The 15,341-nt window shown below is 45.3% G+C and overlaps 1 protein-coding gene across 2 annotated transcripts in view; it reads right to left on the bottom strand.

Annotated features, from left to right (window-relative positions):
- The window catches only part of SH3GLB2 (SH3 domain containing GRB2 like, endophilin B2), a 42,378-nt gene extending 28,536 nt beyond the window's left edge, over positions 1-13,842 (bottom strand). The window contains exon 1 of one of the 2 annotated variants that reach the window (XM_088147133.1): positions 13,590-13,842. In XM_088147133.1, coding sequence (XP_088003259.1) covers positions 13,590-13,652 — 63 coding nt within the window. In that variant the 5' untranslated portion in view covers positions 13,653-13,842. The remainder of the gene's footprint in view (positions 1-13,589) is intronic. The other variant, XM_088147134.1, reaches the window with a different exon arrangement.
- Between the last annotated feature and the right edge of the window lie 1,499 nt (positions 13,843-15,341).

Below are 15,341 nucleotides of genomic sequence, written 5' to 3'. Positions count from 1 at the left end.
CACTTTCCCGGGCACAGGCAATGCTCCCCGGCTGCCATTTTGTGCTTCCGCCCACTACTCGCCCTCAAGGCTTCCGACACATCCCCCTAAAGAGGACCACCGGTTGCCAAAAGAGGAACTTTTTCCCAAAACATTTCCTCCGGATCTCACTTGGGCAAAATTCCAGTCCGGGTTCCAAACCAGGCTCCCTCCCTTGCGCTGGGTCTTTTGGGTCGACCCAATTCAAAGACCGCCCCCCCAGGCACCCCCAATGAAAAAGCAGGGGAGGTTCATCCGCAAATCCGTGCAACGAGGGGGTGATCGTGCATCGCTATTTATAAAAATGCCTCTTTGCGGCTGGCTTCAGCCCACGCTGCCCCCGAAGCCCCCCTCGACTGAAGGCAGCCAGGTCTTTCTAACCCTTCCTTTTTCTTATTTTGCCTGAATAGTCAGAAATATGGCCAGGAAAAAAAAAAAGAGAGAGAGAGAAAACACAACGGAAGGACGGAGAACCACCTGCAGGAAATTCAGGGATTCTCGAAAATTAAAATTAAAATAATAATAATAATGATGATGATGATGATGATGTTTGCTTAGAACACTTTCACTTTAAAATATTCCCCCCCCCGGGGATTGAAAAAAAAATAGTCTCAGCTTTATACACCTGCCTATACCCTACGTGGATTGGGAAGCTAAGAAGGGTTGGGCAAGTTAATTTCTGGATGGGAGACCACAAAGAGTTCCAAACGGGTTTGTTAAACTGGGAAGGAAAAAAAGCCATCCCTCTGGAATGAAGGCAAATACAAGAAACTTCCAAGTTGCTGCTAGAAAAAAGGGTTCCTAAAACCACAGCAATGAAGCTTGCTCAAAAGCGCCATTATCTTATTTTATTTTTTTTTTAATTGAGATGAAAATCTTTACGCAGCAGATGGTAAGCTCAGAACACTTCCATTTAAATATAATGAAAACCAGACACCCCAGACACCGTGGCATCAAATCAAGAAGTCTGGCATGAAATAAGAAAAAAAAATAAGAAAAAATAAAAAACTTCCAAGCTCATAGAAAATAAAGTTGGCAATGGCCTCCGATGGGTCTGAAAAGAGATTTCTGACCACCTGTCAATGCAACACTTTGAGCGCTGAATAACCAAGACTCGTAAATAACAATACAGTGGAGATCTTAGAATTAAGTATTGCACAAAGATTGAATTTTTTCTCATATTATAAAACAGTGTTGTCCAAACTTGGCCACTTTAAGATGAGTGGACTTCAACTCCCAGAATTCCCCAGCCAGCCATGCTGGCTGGGGAATTCTGGGAGTTGAAGTCCACTCATCTTAAGCCAAGTTTGGACAACACTGTTATAAAACAATTCAGTGCATTTTGCAACTGTTAACACTTAGCATCCATTGCACAATTTGAGCAAAGTCAAGTTCATTAACATTTTAGAAATTATAGGAGGGCGGAGCTGGCGTCGCGGCGATACGGCGGGCGATCCTGGGCTCCCAGGATGGCAGCCGATATCTCCTCCCCCGGACGGTCCCGATGGACCTAAGCCGTCCCGTAGAGATGGCGATCGCAAAGGGCACGTCCCGCGGATCTCAGGGACGCCGCAAGTCCCAGATTGATCCGGGGAGAAGCTCTTGAAGCCGGCGGAGGAGAGCCAGCCAAAATGGCTGCGAAAGCCGGGGCAGCTCCAAAGGAAGAAGGAAGAGAAGGGTGTCAACTGGGTGAGATGGACTTTTACTATTTAACTATTCTTAGAGAACACCTTAAGTAACTTAAAGAGATTTTTAAAAGTGAAGAAAAGTGGATTAAGCGGCGAGATCGAGCCTTATAAAAAAAGGGGGGAAATTTTTTTTTTCTTTTTAACTTTCCCTTTTTAGTGGATTTGGCAAGATGTTTTTCTCTTAAAAAAAAAAATATATTTTTAACTGGATTGGCTTTTTCTTTTTAATACTCAATAACTTTTTATGTTAAGCCTTTTTTTTGACTAAGATTTCTTTATTGTTGTAAGAAATTTATACTTTTTGATTTTGAAATGGGGAAAGTGGAGTTAAGAGAAAGTAAATGAAAGAAAGTTGCACTGCCATCTAGAGGCTCGACATAGTGCTTTTTTTCTTCTATTGTGACGCATGCTCAAGGACCCTGGGCTTTCTAAAAAGATAGTGGGATGTGCATGTTTATACAGGTGCCATCCGTAACTATAAACAAGAAAGCGGAGTTGAAAGCGATTTTGAAAATATCAAGATGGAAAGTTTGAGCTAGTCACAAGAGCCTTGTTTAGTGGCAGTAGCTCTTCTTTCTGCTAGAAGCTCTGCTTTGCTCTCCATTCCCCCCTCAGTTGGGTTTTTTTGTAAAGAGACTTAGTCTTTTCCCTCCTCTTCTTTTTTTTTTTCTCCTCTTGCTTTTTTTTCTTTTTTTTTCTTTTTTTTCTTATTTTTGGCAAGAACAAAGATAAAGAATCCTTCGACTCAATGAAGGTTTATCAAGATAATAAACTATACGAGAAACACAATGCAGAAAAAGATCTCTAAACTATTGAGGATGACTATAAAAAACTGGAAGAAGAGCTGCAGAAATTCCCGCAAAAAAAAAAAAAAGAAGAAAAGATACTAAAGCTAAAATGGACTTAAACATAAAACGGGATCAATGGAAAAGGAAGAAATAGTACAAGAAATCAGAAACATTAAACAGAATTATTGTGGTTAATTAACTGATAAATGAAGAGGGACAGACTTGTTCTTGGCACTGAGGGTGAGAAAAAGATTATACAAGATTATAATGGAAAATCGTACTAAAAGAATGCACAAAAAGAAGAAGCAAAACAATATTGAAAGAAACTACTTCAGATATTTAAAGAAAAAACGAGGGGAATATAATAATGATGGAACTGACAGAAGCTTCAAAAAGCAGAATGTTTGAAAGGACATTTATTATTGCTTTCTCTTATCCAATAATATAGAAAAAGGAATAAACAGTTAGATATTTTGGGATATTGAATGAAAAGGGTGAACTCAAAATTATGCAAGCGCTGGAATAAAGTATAAATCTGAGATATATAGTTAAAAATTGTATTTGATTCTAAATATTTTAAGAGATTAGACATTTACATATGGTTGAATATAGTAACATATAGATTTTAAACTAGAGATATTTTTGTTGAAACATGTAGTGAAGAATCTGGTTAGAACTGTAACCCGGTTAGAACTGTAACTGACATTGTAACTGATACTGGTTAGAACTGTAACTTTTAAGAATTGGAAAAATTAAAAATTACTTATGCAGGAGGAAGTTATTGAAAATTATGAAATGTGCAGAGATGAGTTAAACTGAGATTTGAAATTAGAGTAAGAAGATAAGTAACTTGTTTTTATTAATGATTGGATGAGAAAATATAGTAATGTAATGGATTAGGAAACTTTATAATAGAAATTTGATATTAATTATTATATATATACACATATAATCGATAGATGAAAATGTATTACTAATCCTATTGAAAGTTAAAATTTCTTGTAATAAATGATTTTATAGATTAGCTATGAATGATTAATAATTGTTAATTGATAAGTATACAAGTATATTTTGAATAGATGATATGAGAATTTAAGATTATGAAAGGGGCACCAACGAGTTGGTAACTGGTTGACACACGCTATAAAATGGAAGATGTTCTTTTTTTTTATGCCTTTTTATGGTTTTGTTTGTCCATGTATGTTTTGTGTTTGTTGTAAAAATAAAAAAATATTAAAAAAAAAAACATTTTAGAAATTATAGTTAACACTGATGTAAACTTTCCCCCCGTCTTTAAAGCTTCAATTACCTAAGAGTCATCGTTTCTGTTTTCTGTTGGATAAATACCACTTTCCTCAGTAATCATCTATATTCTATAAGGTATTATTTGCATTTTATAAGGTATTAAAACAATTAACTTGGGGGAAAAAAATAACCTAGGCCCACTTGGGGAAAAGTGGCGCTATAATTAATAAAAATACTCTTTAAGGTCCCAGGAATGTTCCTGCGATGCAGACACAGTTGGCCCGTTTGTCCATTTAAACCAGTGTTTCTCAGTCTTGGCAACGTTAAGATGGGTGGACTTCAACTCCCAGCAAGCCAGTCACTACATTTGCAATGCACAGAAATGTGCATTTCTGTATTCTGTATGAAATTTGCATTTCAATGCACTTTCTTGGACATTTAAGCATCCTTCTATTGCTCTCTTTAAAATCGGGATTCAGCACGCTAGACAAAAACAAGGTTGGGTGGTTAGTGGTTCAGTTTTAGAGGAACCCAGACGGTGGGGGGGCTTAATTTATGCTTTAGGATGTTGTGTGAACTTAGACAACAGATTAATTTGCCCATCAGTGATTTAGGTACAGGTAGTCCTCGTTTAGTGACTGCCTCATTTAGTGACCATTCGCAGTTATGACGGTGATGAAAAAGTAAAACGCTGGCTGGGGAATTCTGGGAGTTGAATTAAGTTAAAATTAAGTTCCACCCATCTTAAAGTTGCCAAGATAGAGAAACACTGATCTAAATCTTTAAAAAATGCAGCAGCCAAAATGCCTTTTCATTTCCTTGAAAACTTAACTCACACGCAAACTGCAAAGTTTCTGAGTTCTTTACCAAAAGCTTGCAATATTATTCCGCAGCAATAAAATGGCAACTGGAATGGATGCCAACTATCATAAGAAGCGTCTAATGCCCAGCGCTGCTTTTAAACCAAGCAGACTCTGTTGGGGGGGGTCCCCCCAGCAGCCCCTCAAAACCCAGATGCACATCAACGACGCTGTTTGTGGGCCAGGAAAGCACCCGAGATTGCAGAAGAAATGTTTAAAAATCTTCAGCTATTCAAGAGCCCTGAGGAGGAAATCTGGGGGTTGGAAAGGCAGGTTCTTACAGGGGAAATCAAACAGCGGTTTGGGGAGTTTAACAAGGCTTAAGTTTGAATCGGAAAAAAACCCGATTGTGCTAAAAATGTTGCGGCTGGGTGATCTATGGGTGCTGTAGGGCCATCCGGGAGGTGCAGGGTGGGGTGGGGAGGCTATTGATGGTCCCTCTTGAAATTTGAGAAGCATCTTTCTGGGGCTGCATGTTTTCAACATCTGGATCTGGAACCACTGGGGAGATGAACGACCCGTTGATCGACCGGCTCTCTCTCTCTCTTCAAATCAGCACCTTCAGACCAGGAACCCAAACCCCAAAGCAGCTGAACAGGTTGGCCTCTCCAAAGGTGGCTTCTGCAACAAACAGCAGATATTGCCCTGCCATAAATGCAGGAGGAGGAATGAAAGGGGCTGTCTAAAAAAAAAAAAAAGCAACCCAGATTTTTAGAGTGATGCAAAACACAGCAGGCACATCCTTTGGATTTTAAAAAAAAACCACGTGGTTTTAAAATCAATTGTTCTGTTGGGTTTTTTCCCCTGGTTCCATATTCCTTCCTTCATGCGCTTCCCAGTGACCCTGGGCAGCTGACTGTTAAAAAAAAAAACAAGTCCAAAAACACGTATAAAAGAACAAAAGCAGGAAAAAAAATTCGCGAGTGGCTGGAAAACAACCCATCTCACAGAGGTCCAAGCGCCACCTGCCCCAAAGTCTGGAAGATTTTAGAATTGTTAAAACAACGGCAAAGTTTCTATCTCTGTTTCATTGGAAACCAAGCTGAAAAATCAATTATCAAAAACAAGCAGCCTTCCATGTCCCCCCCAAGCTTAATTCCAACAAAATCATTACTTTAATTTACGTGGGGAGGGGGAAATGCTCAAATTCATTTATTGCTGGCCCCATAAAGTTGGGGAAAGGGTGAACTAAAAGGTGTTTTGATTCATTCTTTTTCCTTATATATAGGAATACGTCCACGTGTGCCTTCGAATCATTCAAAATATTGCACTGCGGTACAGTGGTACCTCTACTTACGAACGCCCCTACTTACGAAAATTTCGATACGACTAGCTCCGGCCCCAAAAATTTACCTCTACTTACGAACTCGCCTCGACTTATGAACTGGATCCGCGGCCATTTTCCGCCCGTTCCACGTGGTCCGCGGCCATTTTCCCGCCCCTGACACGTGGTCCGTGGCCATTTTTCCACCCTGCCGCGTGGTCCGTGGCTGTTTTTCCACCCTGCCGCATGGTCAGCGGCCGTTTTTCCGCCCCTGACGCGTGGTCTGTGGACGCCGGAACGGATTAATGGTAATTACATTGAACTTTATGGGAAAATTTACTTCGACTTGCAACCAACTCAACTTGCGATCAGAGTCACGGAACGGATTAAGTTCGTAAGTAGAGGTACCACTGTATATAGGAATACGTCCACTTGTGCCTTCGAATCATTCAAAATATTGCACTGCGGTATTTCCCCCAAATTCATGTTTAGTTTTTTCACTGCGGTCTCTCACTGGGCCACGACACGCAGCCACCCCCCATCTGTGCGTTCCTGCTTCCGTACCGATGCACGACAGCCTGGATATTTCATTCACGCTTTCTGTCACACATTTAGCTTTTCATTCATAATGAAGCTTTGGTAACTGGCGATCTACCAAATCAAATGAACAAATATGTTGCACGCTCCATCTTACACATTGCTTTGGTGGGGAAGCCTGTTCAAAGCTGACTCTGTTGGGGGGAAAACATTTTGAATTATCCTAGAAGGCAGTAACAATCCGAGTTATGCAAACTCTTTAAAATATGCATAACAACCATAATCTCTGTTAGAACTTAGATCAGCATTCCTCAAACACAGCAACTTTAAGCAAGTGGACTTCAACTCCCAGAATTCCCCAGCCAGCAAGGCTGGCTGGGGAATTCTGGGAGTTGAAGTCCACACAGCTTAAAGTCACTGAGTTTGAGATACACTGACTTAGATTAACACTGTCAAATTTTGCCTGAGTTCCTTTACATCATTCTTGCTTCCTGATGCTAGATTTTTTAATTAAAAAAAACAAGACCACAATTTTTCATGCAATAGGTGCAGAGAATGCTTAAATCCTTTCCTTTTTTTCCTTTTATTTTTGTAAACACGTGCTGTTATAAAGTTTAATTGTATATCTATTTATTGTTTTAATATGTTGTGAGCCGCCCAGAGTCCCCCATTGGGGGGAGATGGGCGGGGACAAGTTAAATAAATAAACAAACAAACAAATAAATAAATGAAATCCACTCTCAAATATATCGATATTTAAAGAAACCACACGGCTAAAATGAGGCTGCTGTTGGGCCTTAAAACACTATGCAAAATGCAGTAAATAATAATAATAATAATAATAATAATAATAATAATAATAATAATTCAGAATTCCAACAGACAAGCCCCTGCCACCCAACACCCCAGACTTAACCACTGTTGATAAGAAAGACAAGAAAGTCTGGATAGTGGAGATTGCAACGCCCGGAGGCAGCAGAAGAGAAGAGAAAGAACTGGAGGAAATCATAAAATACAAAGACTTGCAAATAGAAGTAGAACGACTGTGGCAAAAGAAAGCAAAGAGAGTCCCAATAGTTATAGGCGCCTTGGGTGCCATCCCAAAACATCTGGAGCGCCCCTTGGAGACCCTCGGCGTGGACCAAATCAGTCCATTGCACAAGGCAGCTTGACTTGGAACAGCTTCCATCCTGCAACGAAATCTTTAATAACATCTGCCCACCCTTGGTAACCCTAACCCCATGATCTGCATGGGAGGGACTTGAGAGAGGGACAAAAATGCCAGATCTGGTCTAAACATCTGGCTGACTGGGCAACCAAGAATTTATATGCCCCCTGCAACTCTGGGTGGTTAAAGTAAAAACCTGACCGTTTGGTTAGCAAATTACTTCCCAAAGGTGCCGGAAGGAGTGTCCCAATCCCCAGCTGCAGAAAATCCCAGTACAACTGCAAATTGGGTTCAAATTGCTTCTCGGTCTTCCGAAGCCTTTTCACGGTTCATAACAAGGCCGAGTGTAAAGCACACCTTATTCACACTCACTTGCACACCCTGACACAAGACCCATCTGTACACACAACTCAAATGTGTTGTTAAGAGAGGGACCGTAGCAATTTAAACTTACTAAGATTCTTATAGGTGCAAATCAAAAAGGAAACGGGAAGAAACCCGTCAAAAATGAACTCTCCTAATCGTCAGGAATAATTTGATGGTCTTCAATTCTGATGATCTAATTTTCAGTGCTAAGGCCAAGCTGAAAGAAAATTTATTCTCAGTACAAAGGTGAGCCCGTCTGTCAAAAACCAAACGTTAAATTTCCTAGTTTCGGCGGTCACACCGTTCACACCCCAAATCAAGCAGAGTTTAAGGGTCAGTTCCATCTGCAACCAGGACCAGAATGGCTCTGATAAACTTACAGGAAAATCCAGTAATTGAGAATAAGTCATCTTTAATTGAAGAAACCACGGATTTCAACAGCTGGTCTAGATTCAAAAACAAGAGTGACGGGAGACCGAAAAGTTTGGTTTTCCTTCCTGCCGTTATTTAACAGAACTTGGTCCTTTCTTTTGGGGTGGGGGGGGAGACTAGCAGCGCTTGGAGACCATAAGGATGAATTTTGGGTTTTAAGACTTCATCAGAAAAAGTCCCACTGAGGACCCTCTAAGAGAGTGTTCCTCAACCTTGGCAGCTTTAAGATGTGTGGACTTCAACTCCCAGAATTCCCCAGCCAGCCATGCTGGGTGGGGAATTCTGGGAGTTGCAGTCCACATGCCTTAAAATTGCCAAAGATTGAGAGACACTGCTATAATCCATCTTCCCTTAAGGTCTCAGACCAGAGAGACAGATGTCATCTTCTTCCAGCATTTTTTAAAAAACTTCCCAGCCCAGCCTATAAGAACGGGATGTCCTGGTGGTCTCCCATCCAAGAACTAACCAAACCCAATCTTATTCAGCTTTCTGAGAGCCTCAGGCGACAGATTAAAAACTCCTTCCAGTTGACTTTGGCCCTCGGTGACACATCTGTTTAGTTTTCGCGGCAACGATACGGAAGTGGCTTGGTAATGCCTCCTCCAAGGACGATTTCTTTTTTTTAAAAAAAACCTCCCAAGTCTAGCCTACAGCTCTGGAATTTCTTTGAAGGTGATCCAACAGGGCTTAATTATGGTTTAGCAGCAGAGGCCGCAAACCTCCAAGCTGGAGGACTTCAAAGTGGTCCACTTTAAATGGCACGGCGTCGGAAGGATGAATTCAGAAAAGAAAAGCGCCCCATTTCTCCTGCTACTGCAAAGAAGTTGCAACCCGTTTTAACCCAACTGGGTCATCAAAAAGCCAGCCAGATGGTTCGTTTGCAACCACGGCATGGGGAGGGAAGGGAGAAGGGAGGGCTCAGCATCCTACAGGGAACTTGGGGGGCCGGGACGCCGCTCTTGGGCAACGGGGCGGATGATTTCCTTCCTGGCAGCAGCACAGAATGAATCGGAGATGCTCCGTTTCCAGCTGGAAATGCAGGCGGTTGTTCAAATTTAACAGTATGCCAGACCCTGAGCCACTGTGTCCTGTGCAGGGGGGGGGGGGCAGGTGCTATGGGGGTTTGCCAGCCCCCCATGCAACTGCAGTGTGAATGGGAGCCAGGCTGGAAGTGGTTTGGTCAGCTCTGCAATGGGGAGCCGGGGGGGTTTCTCCAATTTTCAAGGTCAACCACCCCATCGGATGTGGGTCTCCTTCAAACCTTTTGGGTGCCTTTGGGGAGGACCACAGGGCCCTGAGACGTGGGGATCCTGCGCCTGGGAGATCCACGTGGCAGATCCTTTCCCAACTCCTCTGAAAGCAGCTGGAGGCTGGGCGGCGCTGTTTAAACGCCACCCTTCAACAAAAATCCAACGCTAAACACCGCTAGAGTTGATGACGATGGCTATTATTATATTCCTTAAAAGCAAAAACAACTTGAAGCAGCTTCCCTGGGAACGGAGCCGCAGACCACGCTCGCAAGAGACCTAATTTGTGACTCAGCACGCAGTGGCGAGCGTCTCCAGCTTTCTGCTTGCAAACAGACCTTGCTGATAAATTAGATAAATTACTAGCTGGTCCGGTTTCCAAGCGAGCTCGCGCCCTGCGCTGTGGCTCGCTCAAGTGGAACCAGGCAGCGTACTATTATCTTACCCGTCCTACATCCTGAACCCCCCCCAGGTGAGGAATTCTGCAGAACGGCGTCTCCAACCCTGGGAAGATTCGACCTTCGGGCTTCAAAGGGACCTTCGGGCCCTTCTGCGAGCGGATCGCTCCGCTGCCCCGAAATGAAAATGACAGGTGGGGTCACCGGAGCCACCGGGACCGGGCATCTTAGTGGCGGCCGGCGAACGGAAGCAATCGAGGATGACCCTTTGGACGAACAGCCGCCGTTTCGTTCCGGCCCTGGCCGGCTTGCAGGCGGAGGGTCTCCAGGGCCCATACGTGCGCTTCAGGCTGGCCGCCCTGCTTGCAAAATAATTTAATTCGAAAAGTACCCGATTGCACAAGCACTTTGGGCTGCCAGAAAGCGTTCGTTCTTCTTCGCTGGTTTGCTTAGAAAATAAAAATGCCTGGGGAACTCACCCAGGCCCTGGCGTGGAACCACCTCTACCTATCCAGGCAAGAAGTCAACGGGAAATAGGGGTGTCAGGGGACCTCCTGGAGGGTGGACAGAGGGGGGCAACCTTACCATTTCCCTCCGAATAAGTCAGAATTTTGTACCCGGCCCATCGGGCCCAACACCAGAAGGCCCTCTGCCGAAATGCCCACCCCAGGCTTGCAAAACGTAGCACCCCCCTGCCCGCTCTACAGGTGCAAAAAAGCAACTGAGGATGTCCGAACTCTGCAGAGGGTTATTTCAAGAACACCGTCAATGCAGGGGCTATAAAACCCAAACAATCCTTCTCCCAAAGGGCTTCTGTTTTATCTGAGCAACGGCTTTTGGTGCACTAGCCGTAAAGCAAATGGGGGGACATCATTTTCTGTGTCTACCTCCCCCCAAACAAGCCCCAGTTTCTTCCATCTTCTTTCTTTCCAAAGATCACCCCTCCCCCTTTTAAATTCAAAAAGAAAGCTGTTAAAGAAAACAGAACAAAAAGTTCCTTTTTTCAAATGTGTGCGTGTGTGTAAAGATATTTCTCATTTTATAGAGGTTATTTAATATATATGCATTGCAATATGTGCATATATATTAATGAACTATTATAACATTGCCCCATATTGCCACATGTACATATTTTAAATAAAATACTAATCACATTGTATATGTATATTGCAATATATATATATATATATTAAATAACCCATATAAAATTGCAAATATGCATTGTAATCTGTATACAGAATATATTAAATAACTAATATTGCAAGTATATTTTGCTGTATGCATATATTTTAAATAGAATATATATCATATTGCATATGTATTTCTATATATATAAAAAATTGCAAATATGCATTGTAATGAGAGTGTGTATATATATATATATATATATATATATATAAAATAATTATCTAATATTGCAAACATATTGGCATATTTTAAATAAAATATATATCATATTGCATATGTATATTGCAATATATATATATATTAAATAACAATCTATATAAAATGGCAAATATGTATTGCAAGGCGTATTATGTGTTAAATAACTACATGACATTGCAAATATATCTTACTGAATGTATATATTTTAAAAATAATCATATTGCATATATATTGCAATGCAATAAAAATATATAGCACGGCAAATTTATGTTGCAATAAAAAATCCTGTAATTTTATCAACAGTTATTAACCTCAAGCTGTCTGAAGTTGCGACATCCGGAAAGGCAGAATAGAAACGATCGCAATAAATAATTTGGGTGGCAAAGCTGGGAGCCATCTGTCTGGAGAAACCTTTAGCCTACATTTTTAACAAGACGCAACAGAGCCAAGGGTAAGCGGAACCTGGTTTAGTGGCAGATCGGAACAGATCCAGAAGGAAAGGCAAGATATATTTTGCAGAAGAATCAGATTAGAAAGAGGGAAGAATTTGCTTTCAGACACAGTCAACGGGAGCTGGGTTGGCCCTGAGTGCATAAAAGCTATTCAGCAGGCATCAATTATTCTTTACTCATTAACCAGCCTGAAGAGATGCAGAGTTGGGACAAAAAATTCTACCCTGCGTGTAAGACCTTGCGCCTTCCCCCCACCCTCCACACACCGGCCACACATTTCTTCCAAACTGGGCCCAAATCTTGGGAAAATCGAGCAAGCAACCCGGGTGGGCAGAAATAAAGTCATCTCGAGGACCAGATGCGATCCAGAGGAACATTTATGGAAGGGGTGGTCTACTGGGGGGTTTCAGTGACCCATCAAAGTCGCAGGTTCTGATATTCCAGGGAATTTCCGTTGCCCTTTTTTCAAGTTGAGCCGCAAGGTCAGTCTGATGCTGGACCACAGGTTGAGACGCGCTCGGACAAGCTTCGTTTCCTCTGGCAGCCGCGCTGGGAAAAGTGGCCTTTACAGAAATATATCAGCCCCAAACCAAATTACAAAGGGGAAACAAAGGCAGGCCCCAGAAAGGCTGCACGCTCCCCGCCTTGAGTCTGCAGGAAAGAGCTGCAAAACGCAGCGGTGCCGGATGACCGCCAAAGCCTGCTTGGCGAAAGGAGCCAGCTGCGCGAAGCCCACCCCGATGCCCACAGGCATTTGTCTCAGGACCAGAGGGAAGCATCTTAAAAGAGCATGAATTCGGCCCAGGCCAGGAGAAAAAAAGAGAGAGAGAGAGAGAGAGAAAAGGAGCATCTCTCTCTGTATGCATTCAGACAAGCAAAGAAGTAAGGCTCCAAGGTTGCTTGCAGGAGCCAATCACGGTTTAGCCTCCCCTGTTTGGGTGGTCGGTGGACGGCTGACCTGCGACGCGTGAGCAGGGAAATGGGGGGGGGTGCACTTTAAATCCAGGGGAACCGAACCCAAGCAGGCCTCGTTCCCACAACCGCGAAGCACGCAACAGCTCCGTGCCACCAACTGCGACCCACCCCACCCCTCCAGCCTCGCTGGCCCAGCCTTGCAGGTTGCATTAAGGCAGATCCTGTATCATGGGTGCGCGGGGGGGGGGGATATTCCTGAACGGGGCCCGGCAGCCGATCGATTTATTTTTACGCCTGGGATTACAGTCGCCCTTTCTCCAGCACCCGGGCGAAGCAGCCCAGCCCAGCCCAGCCCCGCCCCGCCCGCCCTGCTACGCCTGGACGCTCCCGGCAGAGGCTCGACTGTTGTGGCTGGTCGCCCAGATCGGCCAGATGTTCAGACTGGAGGTGGCGTTTGTGTCCCCCCGAGCCCTCCCCAAGGGCCTGGGACGGGCAGATGCGGTTTGATGCGTTCAGGCACCGTCGCAGGACGGAACCCGTTCCGAGGGAAGCGGCCTTTGCACTAACGATGCTGATCAAACTGATTATTCTTAGTACTCGAGCCCGGCCACCCACGGAAGCCGACCCCCTGCGCACCCCGCCGCGGCGCCCAAAGAGCCGCCACCCGCTCCGCGCGACTGCTCCGCCCGGCCCCACGCGAGGGCCTGCTTCAGACGACGCTGCTCCCCGCGGGCGGGCCGGCCGGCCGGTCAACCCAGCCCGGCCCGGCGACCGAGGCGGGGGCGGCGGCGCCGGAGCCACCCCCGCCCGCTGCCCTCGCCTTACCTGCACCGCCCGGGTGAAGAAGACGCCCGCGTCGGAGGCCAGCTTCTTCATGTTGAAATCCATGGCGGAGGCGTGGGAAGACGGCGAGGGCGACCGACCGACCGACAGCTGCTTGGCTGGCTGGCTGGCTGGCTCGCCCTGCAGCCCGTCAGCGGCGGCGGCACCCCGGCTGGGCTGGGCTGGCGCTGCGGGCAGGCGGGGAGCAACGCCCGCGAACGTCCGCGAGCCTCGAGCGCCGCGAACGCCCCTCCCCGCCCCCGGGCCCCGCGCTTAAAGGCGCCCGCCCGCCTGCCTGGAGCGCTCCGAGCCGTGCGTAAAAGCGCAGCGCTTTTACGCACCGCCGCCGGGCGCGCCGCGGGGGAAGCGGCCCGGGGGGAGCCCCCGGCCCCGGAGGGGGGGGCGGCAGGGCAGGGACCCTCGCGTTGCAGGGGCGGCTCCCCGGGAAAGACGGAGGCCAGACGCGGGGGAACCGAGGCCAAGCCGAAGTGGTGACCTGGCTGGTGGCGTTGAGTCCCCGGGGGCTTCACGGGCTGGGCTGGTTCAGACGACTCGGTTGTGGGGAAGAGCCCGCCCGCTGACCCACCAAGGAACTGAGCCTGGTCTAAGGGCTTGTGTGGACCCTGCGGGGAGAAAGGGAGCTGTGCCTCTCCAAGGGTCCGGACAGCTTGACCAGTGTTTCTCAACCTCCCCAACTTTAAGATGTGTGGACTTCAATTCCCAGAATTCCCCAGCCGGCTGGGGAATTCTGGGAATTGAAGTCCACACATCTTAAAGTTGGGGAGGTTGAGAAACACTGGTTTAAACAATATTCATGCTTTGAAATGTGATCGTGGGTTTCATCTCTGGGAGGGCCCCCCAGACTTCTTGGCCCACGGGGTGCTTTCCAAAGCGAGCGTCAGTGTGCCCACAGAACTAATTTCTCCATTCTCATGCACGGAACGGAATAAACTGGTTCCCTTGCAAGGCAATGTGCGAATCAATCCTGCTGGCGTCCCAGGCTGCTGTTTCCCCGGGTCAGGATTTCCGTCCGAAGAAATTGCATCTCCCATCGGCCCCCAACAGCGTTGCAATGGGAGTAAATTCCTGGATTTGGGGGGACGGGGTAACCATAGATTGTTTTTTAATGGACAGGGTATAAATGGGTTGGAGGCCGGGGTCTGTCTCTGAACCCACAACGGTCCTTTCAAAACTCCCTGCTTTCCGAAATACTTGCATTCATCTTAGTTTTTAGCTGGCTTGGCATGGGCCAGTGTGTCTCGCTGTATTGCCTACGTCCAGAAAAATGGATGAATTGAGTAACCAGGTTTGGAGTCCCCAGCTAAAACCAGGTTCAGGGTGTTGTCACCAGCGAAAACTTTCATAGAGGATTTGTTTCTTCGACCATCTTGTAATAATAAATCAATAATGACTTATTGTCTGCTTTATTGTATAAAGTGTATGCTTCGTAGCTGTGTTTCTCAGCCTTGGCAGCTTGAAGATGGGTGGACTCCAATCCCCAGAATTCCCCAGCCAGCAAGGAATTCTGGGGATTGAAGTCCACCCATCTTCAAGCTTTATATTGTAGGAAGCTAGAGATGGACACATTTTTCTTCCCATTCAGTACACATTCTAGTTTAAGTTGCAATTATTTATCAATCAAATTCATATAATTACTAAATGGTTTAAATTAGAGTATAAGTTATCATTAAAAGATGGGTGGAGAGGAGAAGGGTTCAGACATGGTGAGGGGTCCCCATGTTATTAGTCCTTGTT

The sequence above is a fragment of the Python bivittatus genome, unplaced genomic scaffold (genome assembly GCF_059951505.1).
Source record: "Python bivittatus isolate LINGU-HERP-01145 unplaced genomic scaffold, Pbiv_v1 ctg000160_np1212, whole genome shotgun sequence".
In the NCBI taxonomy this organism is placed as follows: Eukaryota; Metazoa; Chordata; class Lepidosauria; order Squamata; family Pythonidae; genus Python; species Python bivittatus.
This window is presented reverse-complemented; position numbering and strand designations above follow the sequence as displayed.